This window comes from Coptis chinensis, chromosome 2 (assembly GCF_015680905.1).
Source record: "Coptis chinensis isolate HL-2020 chromosome 2, ASM1568090v1, whole genome shotgun sequence".
In the NCBI taxonomy this organism is placed as follows: Eukaryota; Viridiplantae; Streptophyta; class Magnoliopsida; order Ranunculales; family Ranunculaceae; genus Coptis; species Coptis chinensis.
The window spans coordinates 103,211,200-103,228,016 of record NC_141457.1 but is presented as its reverse complement, the minus strand read 5'-3'; the positions used below and the strand labels follow the sequence as shown (position 1 = coordinate 103,228,016).

The 16,817-nt window shown below is 43.6% G+C and overlaps 1 protein-coding gene and 1 long non-coding RNA gene across 2 annotated transcripts; one reads left to right on the top strand and one right to left on the bottom strand.

Annotated features, from left to right (window-relative positions):
• Nucleotides 1-9,745: 9,745 nt before the first annotated feature.
• LOC147519868 (uncharacterized) lies at nt 9,746-10,180 on the bottom strand. Its single transcript, XM_086594199.1, has one exon. The coding sequence runs from the start codon at nt 10,178-10,180 to the stop codon at nt 9,746-9,748; it is 435 nt and encodes a 144-aa protein (XP_086450325.1).
• Nucleotides 10,181-12,976: 2,796 nt separating this feature from the next.
• On the top strand, nt 12,977-14,889 carry LOC147519867 (uncharacterized). The gene is made up of 3 exons (XR_015214310.1): nt 12,977-13,527; nt 13,625-13,991; nt 14,734-14,889. It is a non-coding gene; the product is annotated as an uncharacterized LOC147519867 (long non-coding RNA).
• Nucleotides 14,890-16,817: the final 1,928 nt, after the last annotated feature.

Below are 16,817 nucleotides of genomic sequence, written 5' to 3'. Positions count from 1 at the left end.
GAAAATTGGATTACGAAGATAGTCTGGACTAGGGTGCCGACGGTCGGTTTTGGGTCAGATTTTAGCGGTTTTGGGTCAGATTTTAGCGGTTTACTAGTTGTAGTTTTATCGGTTTCGGTTTTCAATTGTTTTAGTATGAGAATTATACCTAATCCAAAATCATCAAAACCCACAGTTTTTTATAGGTTTCGGTTCTTTATTATTTATTATTATTATTAAATAATTTTAATCATTTAAACACTAAAACTTGTTTTTATTTTTATTTTTATTTTTTTCTTTTTCTACATGATAATATTTTATGTATAATTAATGATGCATCAACAATCATATTTAGTTATTTACATCAATCTATGAATATATATCAATCATACACGTTAAAATATTTACCATTCATGTGATAATTTTCAGCTTTAATATAGAAATTAAAATAATCAAATATCTAACCCCAAAAATTTGATTTTTTTTTTTTTTTTACGTGCATACACATATTTGTTTTTTTGTATTAATTTGATCGTGTACATATGCAATCACATATATTTGTTACATTGATATATTTTATGTGCATACACATATATTTGTACATGTGTATTAATTCACATTTTAAATCGAACATACGAGTACATGCGTCTTACAATTACATCTCATACCTAATTTTCAACATGAACACTATATATTAGTTTATAATAAATGCGTGTACCACAATATATCAAGTATGTGTATCCTATTTAAATATACACGTGCATAAGTTAATAAATATAAAATATATTAGTATTCATAATATACACGTTTACATTATTAATAACATCTATAATATACTTGTTTAACGTATTGTTATAAAATATACATTTAACAATACACATTCACTATTATGTTATATATATTTAATAGACTTTTACACGTAAAAAACATATTTTATATTATAATATATGAGCTTGATTATCTTAAATGTAATATAATACTAAATTTTATATATCGAAATCATAATAATCGGTCTCGGTCTCGATTTCGGTTCGGATACTCACGAGTTTTTTACTATTTGGTTTTATAGTTTCAGTTATTTATCGGTTCAGTTCTTAATGACTCTTTTTAAATGGGTCTAATTTTTTAAGACCCAGAACCGAAATATTCGATTTTGGTTTGGATAATCAGGTACGCATTGGCACCCCTATTATGGGCAACTTCAAAATTTTCTTTTAATATCCGAATATTAGTGTGGATCAATCTAAATTACAAGGCGGATATCCTTCTCTTCTTGGCTACACTATCAACATCTCGTTGGTTATTTGTCCAACGCTACTTTTGCCATAACAATGTCATAAAATTATCATTATTAAGACAATGGAAGTGTAGGTATAAAGGATCGTTCATGACAACGTTCAATTGCACAATCATACAAGTCATTTTTTTTTTCTCTTTATGAAGATGTGATGAAAGATGAAGTTTTTAAACTTAGTCATTCTAATATAAGCTCCTGAAATAAAATTTACTTTGCTATGCATATGACATACTTTTGGCCATGAGATCGAACAAGAACATAGTTCATAATTTCGAACTAGACTTCAAATTTCGTCCAATATTTTGTTTTTTTAAAAAATTGAAATAACTACAGAGTTAAAAAACTAGGAAACCGAAAAAACTAGCCGAACCGGGTGAAATTAATAGTTTTTAACTTTCTCGGTTCGGTTTTCAGTTCTCAAAATGCAAAATCAATTGGTTAGGTTCAGTTTTCAGTTTGGGGATTCGGTTAGCCTATATAAACCGAACGGGGTGCTAAATATATATAAAATTTTTAAAGTTTTTTTATTACTATTTTTTTTTGGCTAAATGGTTTATGTTATTGAGCACTTAAATACTTGCTTCTGGTGATTGGCGTTATAACTTGTCAACTTGCCTAAATTGGCATCAATATTATTCAATATATTTATTAAAATTCACATACTTGATTGGTGATCAGTAGGTCGATGCATATAGGCTTCGATTTGAAGCTTGATAGAAGGCCCAAATGGCAAGGCCCAAATCGACAACCAAACTGAACACATTCGATTCGATTTCATCTTGGTTTTTGTTCAAGTTTGGTTCGGTTTCAGTTTAGATTTTTTTAAAATTGAGTATATCGGTTTGGTCTTTGGTTTCTATAGGAATCAGTAAAAATCTGACAAAAAACAACCCTAGACATAACAATATTAGTGTCGAAAATGTAAATTCCAATTTTTATTAATATTTGGAACATGTGAATTCCAATCGCAATTCCAATTGTGTGAACTTTTGAAATACCAACGTTTCATAAATAGTGAACCAGGAGCAAAAATGAAGCTTGAATGAAGCAAATTAGGTCATATATAGGAATATTGTGTCGATAATGAGAAAAAAAAAGTAATCCAATAAATATTATAAGTGTGAATCCATCGTTATGCATATCAAGGACATCTAGAACTTGCGGCTTCGAAGCTTACGAGATATGACAAGTGTATAATCAGATTTTACAACCTTTGAAATCCCTATGTAACCTCTGATCTTACAGCCTCTTTCTTCTCTCTCTCTCCTTTTTCCTCTTCTCTTTTCTCTCTTTTCTCTCTCTTATACTCCCTAACCGCTAACCGCTTCCTGATTCCACGATCTCCACCTCACCAGTTCATAACCGCTAACCGTCCACTACTGCCTCAAGTACCGCGGCCTATATCCTGTACTCTCACTCTCTGGTTTCTTAAGTTACCTCGGTCTTTGAGACATGTCATCCCCATGGTCATGAATTTGGTAGATACAAATGCCCCCTCTCGGCCCCCCGAACCTCGTGAAGAACTTCGTTTGGGGGTCCGAGATATTCTCAAATTTATCGATCCGCGGCCCCTACTTCTTTTGCTTAATGATATCAGCGTGTGCTTTCTCTCAACGGGCACGTGCTATCTCTCAACGGACACGTGCTTGCTCTGTTCTCTCACACGCGTGCTTAGCATGCCTGCACGCGTCATGATTACCTGCAGAACCTGACACCTCGTTCTTCGATATCCACGTGGCGCCCATCCTCTGGACCATTTCTCTTGGCCTTTGGATATTACCCTCCGGAATATTACTTGGTTACCCCTGATGCCTCGAATCCCGCTCAAACCCTCAAACCCTTCATCTTTCCCATTATTCTTCCATCTTTCATTCTCTAACCTCAGCACCTCTCTCTCTTCTTCCTCTTCCTCTGCTCTAATTGTTCCGCTCTTCTTGTTAGCATCTTCCTCCAGCGGTTCTCTTACCGGTTACTGTCTCCGTCATTTGTGCTTTCTCTTCCTTGCTTGCAGCTGCATTGAAGGTCAGGTTTGCTCTCCTTCCTCTTCCCTCTTTTCCATTCTTGGTTTTTTATTTAGTTCCGATCACTGTTCATCTCTTTTCCCCGCCCATTAGGCTGTGGGATATCTTTATCTTGATCGAATTTTGGAAATCCCTGCTTCTTTGCCTCGCCCACTCTCGAATATCATGTCCGCGCCCGGTCTCGAACTCTTCGTCGTCGATCCGATCGATCGGAGACCCCCACCCTCTAGATCTAGTAACACCATCGGCGACGGATCGGACTCTCCCACCTCCGGCGACAAGCCCCCGCCGCTATCCCTTCTACCTCGGGGAGATCGTTTAAGCTTCCCCACCCCCCACACTATCGCAGACCAACCTAGACGCAATCAAAGCCGCTTTATGGCATCCCCGGATGATGTCTTTGTTAGAGCATGTGTCGGGCATAACTCATTTTCCCCATCTTGTAGAACCGCGCCGGGAGCCCGGTCGTTACCGGATGGGCAAATAGTAGCCGGCTTAAGGTTCCCCGCCTTTTGCCGGACATAGAAGTATGCAATCACTTCAACATTCCGCCATGTCAAGGCATTGGCAATTTTTGGCGTGTCATGTACGCTGCCAACTTTTACAACAAAACCAACTCTCCCCAGATCAAACTCCGCGATGTCATTGCCCATTACTTCATCAAAAAGAGTACCAAGTTTGGCAGTGTAGGCTATCAATCCTTTTGTAGTCGTCCACGAAAGAAATCTTTCATTCTTCACATCACCACCTCTGATAAAGTGTGGCACCATTACCCTTTGTATGTGTCCGGGAACTTTCTGTCAGCGGACATCCCTTCTGAGGTTTCTCTAAGGCACTTACACTTTCTCAGGAGCGGTAAGTGTATCTGAGCAGTTGGTGTGTCCTTGTATTCATTCTTATCCGTCTTTGACCTTGCCGCTAACTTTCTTTGTCACAGGTTGGAGGCCCGATTCTCATTCACAACTTTACAACGGTGTCTACTCCGCAATCTTTCAGAAACTCCGCGATCTGGGAAACGACCAGTGCGGCCTTCTAGGCATTGATCCTGAAAAAGCCACTCCGCTCCTTCTCGACCCAACCCTCAAAGACTTCGGCCCGTATCAAGGCCCTTTCTATCGTCTGCCTCCACCTAAAGAGAGATTGCCCAAACCTTCTCCCCCCAAGACTAAGAAGAGGGCTACACCAAAAGATCTCTCATTCACAAGCCGAGGCCCTTAGAGCCGGCCGCATCGCCGGACCAAGAAACCCTCTACCGCCGCTCGGACCAATCCACCCCAAAGCAGGTGTCCCCGCTCATATTCTTCCCTTTTTGATTGGGAGGACGATTTTGCGATCTCCGACTCCCTCCGCCCACCCGAACATGGATGTCAACAAACTCAAATTGTGGGGACCGCTGACCACGAAGATGAGCAGACCGACTTCGGCCGCAGGCCACCCGCCAAGAGGTGTAGAACTGCGGAAACACCTCCACTCCTGCTGCCCCATCCGCCCGGTAGCTGCCCCCCCACGCCGTTGGTCCCATCAGCGCCGTCATGGTAAGGATCCCGTGCCCGTTGGGCTGAAATCTGCATCCCGAAGTTCAAGGCCGGGATCGCCTCACCACTAGAGACTCCGCTTTAGACAATGCCGCGGTGGTTGCCTCTCTGTTTCTTCTCATCCCATCTTCCACGAGATCAAGCCTACGGTGACTCGGGAACGTTCTGCGCCACCGCGCTGCCATCATCTACACTGGGTGGGAGAAGGTGAGTCTCATCTTGATTCTCTTGCCTTGCATCATTACTTTGTGTCACCTCTAACTCCTCTCTGTGTTCAGCTGAGCCTGGATATAGGCTACGTCATCCGGGGATTGACTAACACCTTGGACACCCTGGAGACGGTGAAGCAGGAGATCCATGGGCAGGACGGCTGGAAGGCAAAATATGCCAAGCTGGAGAAAGAACGCGATGACTCTCGTATCGCGGCCCTCAAGGCACACAACGACAATAAGGTCACAGAAGGGGCTCTCCGTCAGCAAATAGCGGACCTTCAGGCTAAACTGACTAGTGAGAAGGCAGCAATGGAGGCCGCCGCGCAAACCACCCTTGACCAATCCCTGGCAGCTGCCCTCGACCGCTCCGCGCTCTAGCGAAAAGAAAAATCGCTAGAGAAATCGTCGTCCGGATGGCCGAAGCACTTTCCGGGGAGACTTCTTCCCTCGCCGCCTCCTGCCCTTGACCAAGCAGCCGATCCACCTGCTACCTCCCCTCCGCTGTCTGACAAGGAGCCCGGCACTGTCCCGGTGGCCACTGATGAGGTAGTGAACATATCCGAAGGCTCACCCCAGAAAGAGATGCCCGAGGACACCTCTACTCCCGCACCCGCCGAGGAGCAGTGATCGGAGTTCAACCCTTTGTTTTATATCTCAATATCTTTTGTAATATACTTGTTCTTTACTTGGTGTTCTGGATATTATGCGTGCCCCGTATTTCTGGGTGTTCCCAGCGGGCTCAAACCTTTGCCAATCTCGATGTATTCCAGATATTTTTGGGGAAAATGTTTTTCCAAGTTGCTCAACTATATTATGCTTAGCTGTCTGTGACAATTTGTTTTTGGGGCCGCACAGTCCGCCCAAAATTTGTTTCTGGACCACCGCATCCGCGGATGGCTTCCCATCTCACTGTCTCGGCGCAGTGGGGGCTATTTGGGGCAGCTTAGTTTGCCCCGGTTGGTTCGGACCTTCGTCCGCGCGCGGGCTCGTCCCTCCGTTATCTCTCTCGGCCGTGAGGCTCTTTTGGCGGCTCGGTTGCCCCCCAGTTGGTTTCGGACCTCATCGTCCACGAAGGGCTCGTCCCCTCCGTTATCTCTCTCAGCCGTGAGGCTCTTTGGGGGCAGCTCAGTTTGCCCCCAGTTGTTTTTGGACCTCATCGTCCACGAAGGGCTCGTCCCCCTCGCTGTCTCTACAGCCGTGAGGCTGTTGGGGGCAGCTCAGTTTGCCCCCAGTTGGTTTGAGTGTTCACGGCCATTACACCGCCAAATTCTTTGGTCTCGATTGCACCTGATTCGATGACAGCATGGGCGACACATAACATCATCATACACTTAGATGAGAATCTCTGTTGATTCCAGAGCTTGTCTTTAATTAAAATAAAACTGTACAAAGCATCACTCATAAAATTTCTTCAACATTCTTATGTTCCAAGGTCTCGCGATGTCCTCCCCCTTCGTAGTCTGTAACCGATAGGTCCCGCCCCCGCTTCTCGACCACGGTGTATGGCCCCTCCCAGTTGGGCCCCAACTTTCCGTCCTTCTCTTTTCTGGTGGCTGGGGTTACTCTACTCTGAACGCGGTCCCCAACCTGAACTGCCGTGGCTTCACCCTCTTGTCATACTGCCTCTGCAATCTCCTGTGGTACTCTTCCAACTTGATGCGCGCCATATCCCTCCTTTCCTCTGTAAGGTTCAGGTCCGCAGCTAAAATAACTTCATTGACTCCTCCTCCTCCCCTACTCTCGGTTCTCGTTGTCGCCTCCACCATCTCTACGGAATCACCGCCTCCACTCCATAGGCCATGGCAAATGGCGACTCTTGAGTGGAAGTTCGTGGTGTTGTTCGCTACGCCCATAGCACCTGATTCAACTCGTCTGCCCACGCCCCCTTTCGATCTTCTAACTTCTTCTTCAAATTATCCATTATTGTCTTGTTAGAGGATTCTGCCTGACCATTCCCCTCTGGATTGTAAGGAGCTGAGAATCCTTGCTTCACCTTGAATGCTTGGAGGAATTCGCGTACTTTGCCCCCAGTGAATTGAGTACCGTTGTCTGCGATTATGGTATGCGGCAGCCCAAATCGGCAAATTATATTTTCCCACAGGAATTTCTTGACTTGCTCCTCCTTAACCTGCTGCAGTGCCACACCCTCAACCCATTTGGTGAAATAATCCGTCGCGGCCAACACGAACCTTCGTTTGCCACTGGCCAAGGGGAGCGGTCCAACGATATCGAGCGCCCACATGGCGAAAGGCCAAGGGCTGAATACCTTATGCAAAGACTCAGCAGGAGCATGTATCAGCGGTGAGAATCTTTGGCATTTCTCACACCTCTTGGCATACTCCGTTGCGTCCCGCTTCATGTGCGGCCAAAAATACCCTTGAGATAATAATCGATGTGCCGTCGTCCTACCGCCAGAATGACTCCCACAATCCCCTCATGAATCTCACTCAAGACCTCTTACTGCTGTTTTTAAGCCCGATGCATTTCAATAACGGTCCACCGACATTGCGTCAGATAAGTCACCATCTATCGAGTGTATCTTTGAGACATCTGTTCCATTCTTTTCTCTCCGTTTGTCCTCGATCTCGACCCGCAAGGAAACTCTTTATGGGTTCCCTCCACCTGCTCTCATTCGGTGACTCCCAAAACTGTTTCACCCTCGGCGTGCTTGGTTTGTTCAAGACTTAATTTCGACGGCTCGGCCCTCGGTTCCTGTAGCACCCGCCAACATATGCTAACGCGCGTCGGGCGTGTCGGTTCTCACCAGCGCCCGGTGGGCTTAACTTGATCTGAGTAAACTTGTTAGCCTTTCTCCTGTAATACCTCTAAATATTTTGCCATCCCGGGGCACCGGCCGCAAACTCTCCGCTCATTTGACATATTACCAAATTGGAATCTGAATACACCGTTAATTCATTCACCCCGAGATCGTGCCATTTCCAACCCTGCTATCACCGCCTCATACTCTGATTCATTGTTCGAAGCTGCGAACCCCAACTTCATCGATAATTCTAATCGGTTGTTCTCCGGTGTAACCAACACCACCCCGATCCCGCTTCCGGTGTCGGTCGCGGATCCATCTGCAAAAGACCCTCCACCCGTTTCTCATATCCCAAGGGTCGAATGGGTCATGACCAGGATCGCCCTCTCGTTCCATAACCATTTCCTCTCCCCATGTAGGGTCCTCGGCTGGGAATTCTGCCAGGAATTCTGCCATAGCCTGTGCCTTCTCTCCTGTCCTGACCTGGTACTCTATGTCGTATGAACTCAGCACTACCGCCCACTTCAACATTCTTCCTGACTTTTCCGCTTTCAGGGCCTGTTTGAGTGGTAAATTTGTCACCACCACTACCGAGTGAGCATCGAAGTACGGTTTTAGTTTCAAAGCTGAGAAAACCAACGCCAGAGCGAATTTCTCGATCCTGCTATATCTGGTTTCTGCATCTAACATGGTTTTGCTCTGAAAATACACCGGCCTCTCTATCTTGTCCACCACCCTTATCAACCGCGGAAGCTGATTATGTATCTCACACACCCCAAGTCTGAGATACAGTTTTTCTCCTTGCCCTCGTCGCGACAAGATAGGGGCTCTTCCCAAATAAACCTTTAACTCCCGGAAAGCTTTTTTCACGCCGGTCCATTGAAGTCCGTTGTTTTCCGCAAGAGCAGTGTACGAGGTCTACACTTGTCCAAGGATTTTGAAATGAATCTGTTGAGAGCAGCGATTCTTCCCCGCCAACCTCTCGGACCTCTTTCACATCCCGGGGTGATTGCATCTCTACCAAAGCCCCGATCTGGTCCGGATTTGCTTCTATTCCATGGGTATGTGACGATGTAACCCAAGAACTTTCCCGACGTCACCCCAAAGGTGCATTTGTCAGGGTTCAACATCAGCTTGTATGTCCGTAATATTGCAAACGTCTCCTTCAATCCCTCCAGATGTTCCTCCTCGGTCATACTCTTTTCCACCATGTCATCTATATAGATTTCCATTCCCCTTCTGATCTTGCTCTCAAACATCTTCTCACCTATCCTCTGAAAGGTAGCCCCGGCGTTCTTCAAGCCGAAAGGCATTCGGGTATAACAGTAAACTCCCCCCTCTACTATAAACGCGGTTTTGTCTTGGTCCGACTCATACATGAACACCTGATTGTATCCCATAGATGCGTCCATGAAAGAGAAGAACTTAAACTCCACAGTCCGATCCACCAACTCGTCTATCCGCGGCATTGGGTAACAATCTTTTGGACATTGTAAATTGACATCCGTGAAGTCGACACACATTCTTACTTTCCCATTCTTTTTTGGAACCGCGACAATGTTGGAGAGCCATTCCGTGAATTTGCATTCGCGAATAATCCCCGCCGCTTTCAACCTATGTATCTCCTCCCGTATCCCCTGCGCATACTGCGGCTTTAAGCCTCTCATTTTTTGCCGGATGGGCTTGGCCCCTTCTCTCATATGCAACCTGTGACAAGCAAATTCTGGATCCAGTCCCACCAGATCCTCCACAGACCATGCGAACACATCGTTGTTCTCAATCAACAAGGCGGTCAACTTTGCTTTCCAACTCTCCGATAAATCGGCCCCAATAGACACCAGTTTCTCCTCCTCTCCAGTACTTACGTTCACTGTCTCCACCTCATCCATTGTCTTCGCCCCCACTGGCAACTCTGGGACCGTTACCGCGATCTGTGATTGCTACGCCTCGTGTCCGCCCTCTTTCCGCGCCCCCTTGTCTGTTGCGCGGATCAACTCTCGAACCACCACCTGGTGTATTCTTTGAGCCGCGGCTTGGTCTCCTCTTATCTCGTACATTCCTCCCTTAGTCGGGAAACGGATCACTTGATAGTAGGTGGATGGAATTGCCTTCATCTCGTGAATCCATCTCCTTCCCAAGATGGCATTGAATTGCGATGTGGAGTCCACAACCATGAAACGGGTGAACACCGTTACCGGACCTGCAGTTACTGGTAGCTCCAGTTCCCCTATGGGTTCGGTCATGCTACCGTTGAATCCAAACAGATTGGTCCGGGGAGGCTTCAATTGTTTCTTCTCAATATTCATTTCCTCCATAACACCGCTAAACAACAAATCAACTGAGCTTCCGCAATCTATTAACACCCTCTTCACCATGTAATTACCCACTGCAATTGTTATCACCAGCGCATCCTCGTGGGGAGATTACCGCTTCCGTGATCCTTTGGTGAGAATTCTATCCTACCATCCCCCTCCGCGGCCCCCCGGCACCGGTCGCGAATGCTTTCGAGACCTCATTTATCTGGCTGTAAGGTTTGGGCCCTCCTCGACTTTGTCGGTGAGCATTCCTTCCCTCTTGTTTCCCCACTGAAGATGACATTGATGGTTCCTAGGATCCTCGCACGGCTGGCGCTTCTTTGACCGGATGTGCCTCCCCTCGATGAACTCTCTCAGCAAGAACCCTTTTTCTATCATTCTCTACCAACCACCGCAAAGCGAAACACTCATTGGTTCGTGGTTTTGGATCCGTGGTACGCCGCGAAAACGGCTTCTCTTCCAGTTCTCTAGGCGTGCTTCTCGGACCTTCAAAATACTGCATCCCTTTGATTAACGGCAATATCTCCTCTAAAGTTTTGTTCAAAGGAGTTGTCGCTATATCGCGGTATGGTTTTCTCTCGCGAGTGTCTCTCCTCGCTATGTCTCGACCTCTCTCAGCTTTGTGTGTCTCTTCCCTGTAAGATCCCCCTTCACGGGCCGCAGCCTTTCCTCTGTCTTTCCGGTCGTTCTGTCCTACACTATGCACTGATTTCTCCGTCTTCCTAGGCTCCTTAGCAGTTCTCTGCAGTATATCCTCATATCGTATGTATTTCTCGACCTTTGGATACAGTGCATGTAACGTCGTGACTTCGATTTTGGACACAGATTCATGGACTCTAGTACCCTGCTTCAACCCATGCTGGAATGCTATTACTGCGGTGTGCTCATCCAAATTCTCGACCCTCAACGTCTCCTCCTTGAACCTACACAAAAATTCCCTCGCGTCTCGGCGGATTCCTGTTTGACATTGAAGAGGTCCGCGATATCCACTATTCTCCGTTTCTGATGAATGAAATGGTCCACGAATGCCTGCTCCAAATCCTCGAACTTCTTTATACTGCGCGACGTCAATCGGTAATACCAATCCGAAGCTCCCCCTTTCAGACTAGCGGGAAACATCATGCAGCGGAGTCCGTCATACTTACTCTCTAGCCACAGCGGCATCTGCTGCCTAAAATGGTGTAAGTGGTCCGCAGGATCACCCTTCCCGTCATATCGCTCGAACCTCGGTTGCGTAAACCTCTTCGGTACCTCGGAATTCCAAACAGAATCCGCTAGCGGGTTCTGATTAAGTCCGGCTACTACCTTCCTCACCACCCCTTGGCTTTCTTTTTCCGCCGTCCGACTTATTTCTCTATCCTTTTCAATCATCGCCTGGATCACCTCCTCCAGACCCGCTCCCTCGGATCACCTCTTGGCCCTTGAGGCGCTTCCTCACTCTGTTCCCCCATCTCGCTATTCTCTGGCTCTCTAGTCCCCTCCCCTCTTTGTGTAGTTTCCCTTTCTCTTCTAAGATCTTCATTCTCCTCCCTCAATCTCGCTACTTCTTCCTGCAAGAGTCTGGTTGCCTCTGCCGTCGCGTCTTGAACTTCCTCTGGTGTTTCTTCCAACTCCACACTCAGAGCCTCTCCCTCATCGATTCCCTCTCTCACTTTTTTTGGTCTCCCTCTCCCTTTCTTAGTCATCGTTGCCATCCTATAACCCTTTCTTCTTGTCTCTAAACCGTAGGTCACTTTCGTGTTTCCCCACAGACGGCGCCAAATGTATAATCAGATTTTACAACCTTTGAAATCCCTATGTAACCTCTGATCTTACAGCCTCTTTCTCCTCTCTCTCTCCTTTTTCCTCTTCTCTTTTCTCTCTTTTCTCTCTCTTATACTCCCTAACCGCTAACTGCTTCCTGATTCCACGATCTCCACCTCACCAGTTCATAACCGCTAACCGTCCACTACTGCCTCAAGTACCGCGGCCTATATCCTGTACTCTCACTCTCTGGTTTCTTAAGTTACCTCGGTCTTTGAGACATGTCATCCCCATGGTCATGAATTTGGTAGATACAACAAGGTTAAAATAAATATAAGTTTTTAACCAAATGGAGCTAGAATAGAAATTGTATAAAAATATATTATTTTTTAAAACAAATTAACATCTATATCTTAATATTAAAACTCCCACAAATAGTATTTTCGAGTTCTATTAAAATTTCACATCGCTACTTAATAAACCAATCTAAAACGAGACCCTCTTTTTTCTTTTAAAAAACCAACTTGAAACGAGAATCTATTCTTTCTTTCAAAGCTCATATTAAAACGAGAATTTCTCTCTTCTATTAAATCGGAAATCTTTCTCATATTAAAATGGGAATATCATAGTTGATAATTTCAAACGAAATATCATAATTCCATCAAATATTTTGGTTTTCAAACAAATCGAAATGGACAATATATACTTAGAAATTTTAAATTTTGAAAATTAGTCGGAATTCCAGTTGAAATTCAGGTTTTTGGGATTATCGAAATTAGGGCAACTCCAAAATCCTAAACTACAACTAATTGTAAATTTGGATAAAACTCATTATCCATAGTATCATATTGTATTAGTGGGATAGTAGGTTCTACGAGTGAAGGTGCAATGCAAATAAATCAAAACTTTCAAAATCATATTAAGATTCACGTACTAATTTAAATTTGGACATCTTGATGGGGTCAATCAAAGACCATTAATACTCAGTAGTTGAGAATGCTCCCAGTGACCCACGTCAGCCCCCTTTTTTTCTCTCACACTGACACATCAGATTTTATCTAAAAATGAATTCTCGCCCTTTTCAATTGTTCAGAGCCCAAAATAGTTAAAACCTATTTCTATACTTTCAAACTCTCTCTCTTATTCTTCTTCCAAAATAATTGAACTCTGAAGAACAGACAATAATTTCTTCTGAGAAGCTACCACAAATACAAAGATCAAGTGATGAAGAAGAATGCAACTTTCAAGTAGTTACTCGATGAAGAAATCAGTCTTGGAGTGTCCTTGATCTTCATCAATATAAAGTCTATAAATTTCGACGAAGAAGAAGAACCATTAGAGAAGAAGAAGAAGAAGATGAAAAGATTTCTGCATTTGAAGATAACCACACAACGTAGTTGAACAGGGAAGAGATATCTCCACCACCTTCATCTTCAAGTCCAGAAACACTAGAAACATTAATTCAAACTCTCTCAAGATGACGCCTTTCTCAGAATATCCTCCTCTGAAAGGATGACGCCTTTCCACCACCTTCATCTTCAAGTCCAGAAACACTAGAAACATTAATTCAAACTCTCTCAATAGTTACTCAATAGATGAGAGCAACTCATTTGGGGTGCTTGGAAGTTCTGGAAGAGGTCTTGACTAAACATTACGGTGTTCCAGTAAGTTTGAAATTCACTTGGTTCAATTCTCAATGGTGGGATGCTCTTAGTATATTTGTTGTTTTGTTATTGTAACAAATTGACTTCATTTAATCAGATTGATGATTATGGCCAAGAGAAGTTGTGGAAAACACGTATGTACCGGTGCCACCGCGGAAAAGAAAAAATCACGCGAGTAGTTTCGGATTGTATGGGTAAAGAATGCCCGAACTGCGTAGTGTATATTTTAAAAATACATTAAGCTACCAATGATTCCATCTATGTGTTGCAACAGGGATCGTGCATAAAGTTTGTGCAGCTATGGAAGGAAAAGCATGAAATCGGCGGTGGCTTGAAATTGATTCAAATTTGAAACAATGTCGGATCCTTCCGGACGTCTCTTCTATGATTGCTCCCCCTTTGTGATTTCTATTGAGGCAAAGAAGCGTAATGAATCCGGGAATTATGGCATGAGTCGAATGCAGGTATGATTTTCATTGTAGATGGGGCAGTCAAAAAACATCATTTACATTTTTCCATTTTCCCTTTGGCTTAAGATATTTAACCTGAAATAAATCTCCTACTATCAAACGACGTTTGAAATTTTGGGGATAGCAAACCAACCATCCTTCCAGAAAGTTTTTTCATTTGGTTTGAGGTTGTTTCCAATTTCAATGTACAGGAGTGTAAGTGAATAAACACTGTTAGAAGAATTCTGTACTTTTTAGCACATTCAGATCCCACAAAAAGAACTAAAGCGGTTCTTTAACATGCTTTTTATAAAAAAAAATTCTGACGTCTTCTTTGGATATCCCAGTCAAATGAAATAAGCAATGTATTATTTAAACTTTTCCAGAGAAAAGGCCTCCACTGGATACACAAATACCCCCAGGCAGCCAGGAGTATTTCCAAGGACAATATCAGCATCCTATGTACCCTCAGTGGCCTATTCATCCACACGGAGTGCCTCCCATCTTCCAACCGTACCCAATGCATGCCATGCCTTACTATCAAAACTATCCAGGAATTGGACCATTTTTCCAGCCACCCTATCCTCCTATGGACGATCCTAGGTGCTTCTTTTCAAACTTTATATACATGTACTAATTTTGCACTAGACATTCTATTGTTATGCAACTAGATATTAGTGGCCACTGTGTTTGTTGACATTTCATGTTTATATTCTAAATTTTCACACTCTATAAAACCAAATTCGTGTTATTGTAGGCAAACTTTGGTTAGTGGTATTTGCGCGAAAAGCGGGACCAATGTGCAATCAAGAAGAGGTATAAGGAGTGCTAACGTGATGTATCTTAAAGACCTTGCACTAGGCTAAGCTAAAAACAAGAACCGTTTTCTCCCCATGTCCGCTCAACTACTACCCGTGAGTTTCACTCTTTTGACAAGTTTTACAATCAAGTAAATAATTGTGTGTTTGTCCGGTTTTCATAATTTAGGATGTGTTTGATTGCATTGCACAAGGGAATGAATGCTTGCAATGTGAATGCTCTTACTCTACCTAGGATCGGTTTGCCCATGGTGAAGAAGAAGAGTATGTCTACTATTTGACTAAACGTCATCATAGTTATAGCAGTTTTGGCGTTTTGTGAGTCCGTGTTATTGCCTTAATAATGGCCTCGATGCATACATGTGGTAAATGTTTCAGCAGTGCTTGCAATGAGGGAGTTATTATATATACAAACCTGAGGTTTCATCGGAAGGCCCCGGCTTTTCGATAGCAATTCACTTGAACTATTTGATGTACTTGATTTGTAGATTGGATTATTCTTCAAGTACACCTATATATTTTCTTTTTCTGGGATTGAGATATTGATAGAACTCACGTAAGAGATGTGTGATCCCAACGTTGCTCGAAATAGAGCCTAAGTCTCTTTCGGACAACCTCACACAAATACGTTTGTAGTGTCCCACTTCAACCAGGGAAAGGGCCATTTTCTCTCTTTTTTTTTTTGTTTTTATTGATTCAAGAGGTGTGGGTGTGAGTGAGGTTTTTGAACATATTTCACGTAAGATAGGAGTTAGGTAGTAGGATATGATCGCAACGCATACACAAGCACATTGTCCACATAATAGATAGATAGAAGAAAACTTTAACCAGCTTAATACATGAAATTATAGCCTTACAATGAAGTTTATCGGGACCACACGGCATATTATCTGCATTATCGTCAAAGATCCCATTCAAGTTTTCTAGGTTACTTGGCTTCTTCTCTCGTTCGAGCAGTTCACACACATAACCCGAATATGATGTCATGTCGAACTCATTTTACTTTTACAGAATTACAAAGACAAACAGATTTTTATTTACATACCGAACACCGACGCAGTTCCATGTCCCAAACAAGAAATCCGTGGGCCTAAGACCGAAGGCACCCGAAAAACTGGAGTGACCAAATTTCTTTCCCTGTTTAGAGGAAGCCTTGCTACACCGATTGCATACCGGTTGTGAAATTTTTCTTTCCCACTTTCGATCCAGTATATACGTGCCAAAACCTTTGGTGGCATTTGCTCATTATCCCTATCCATCCTCCTATTGCTTGCTTGCTTGCTTCTCCTGTACCTCTTATCAAGAAAAACTTGGAAAGTTAGAACAACATTTAAACCTTACTTGCTAATCAAGTAATTACACAATTACTGAATAATAAATATGCCAAGTATATTGATGTGCTAGAATTATTGGTAGACTTCACGAGTCACGGTTTCCCATGTTAACTTGGCACGACTTCTTAATCTCATTTTCTGAAAAAAAAACTTGGTTCTCAGACGTGAGTCCGACACTTCCGGATATAGTCTCAAACCAAAAACACCGAAAGCAAAACACAAGACAAAAATCTTCCACTCCAAAGAAATTGTAAGGTTAAAATGGTAGCTCCCGAAAGCGATAAAGAGAAATCAAACAGAACTTTTCTTATTCATGTGTATTACTCCCTCACCCTAAATGTAGTAACGGCCAAAATTTAGTCTCAGAGTCCGAGGGCTATGAAAGGGCCATATAATTCGGATTTTGGCTGAAATAGTCACAAGGAAGATTTCTACCCATGTTACCCCACCCCAATACTCTGCAACATTTATCTATCACTCTCTCTTTCTTCTATCTCATTTATCTTCTACACCCTTCTCTTTCTTATGAAATTAGCATGCCTCAAACATCCATCCAGAGGAAAGAATATCCAGTCGCAGAGTTCGAAGAATGCTTCAAGTTCCAAAGATCGGTTGAAGAACACGGCGGCAAGACGGGGAGGGATTCAAAACCAATACGATTTGTCGCTCCTACTTTTACCTCTCCCACG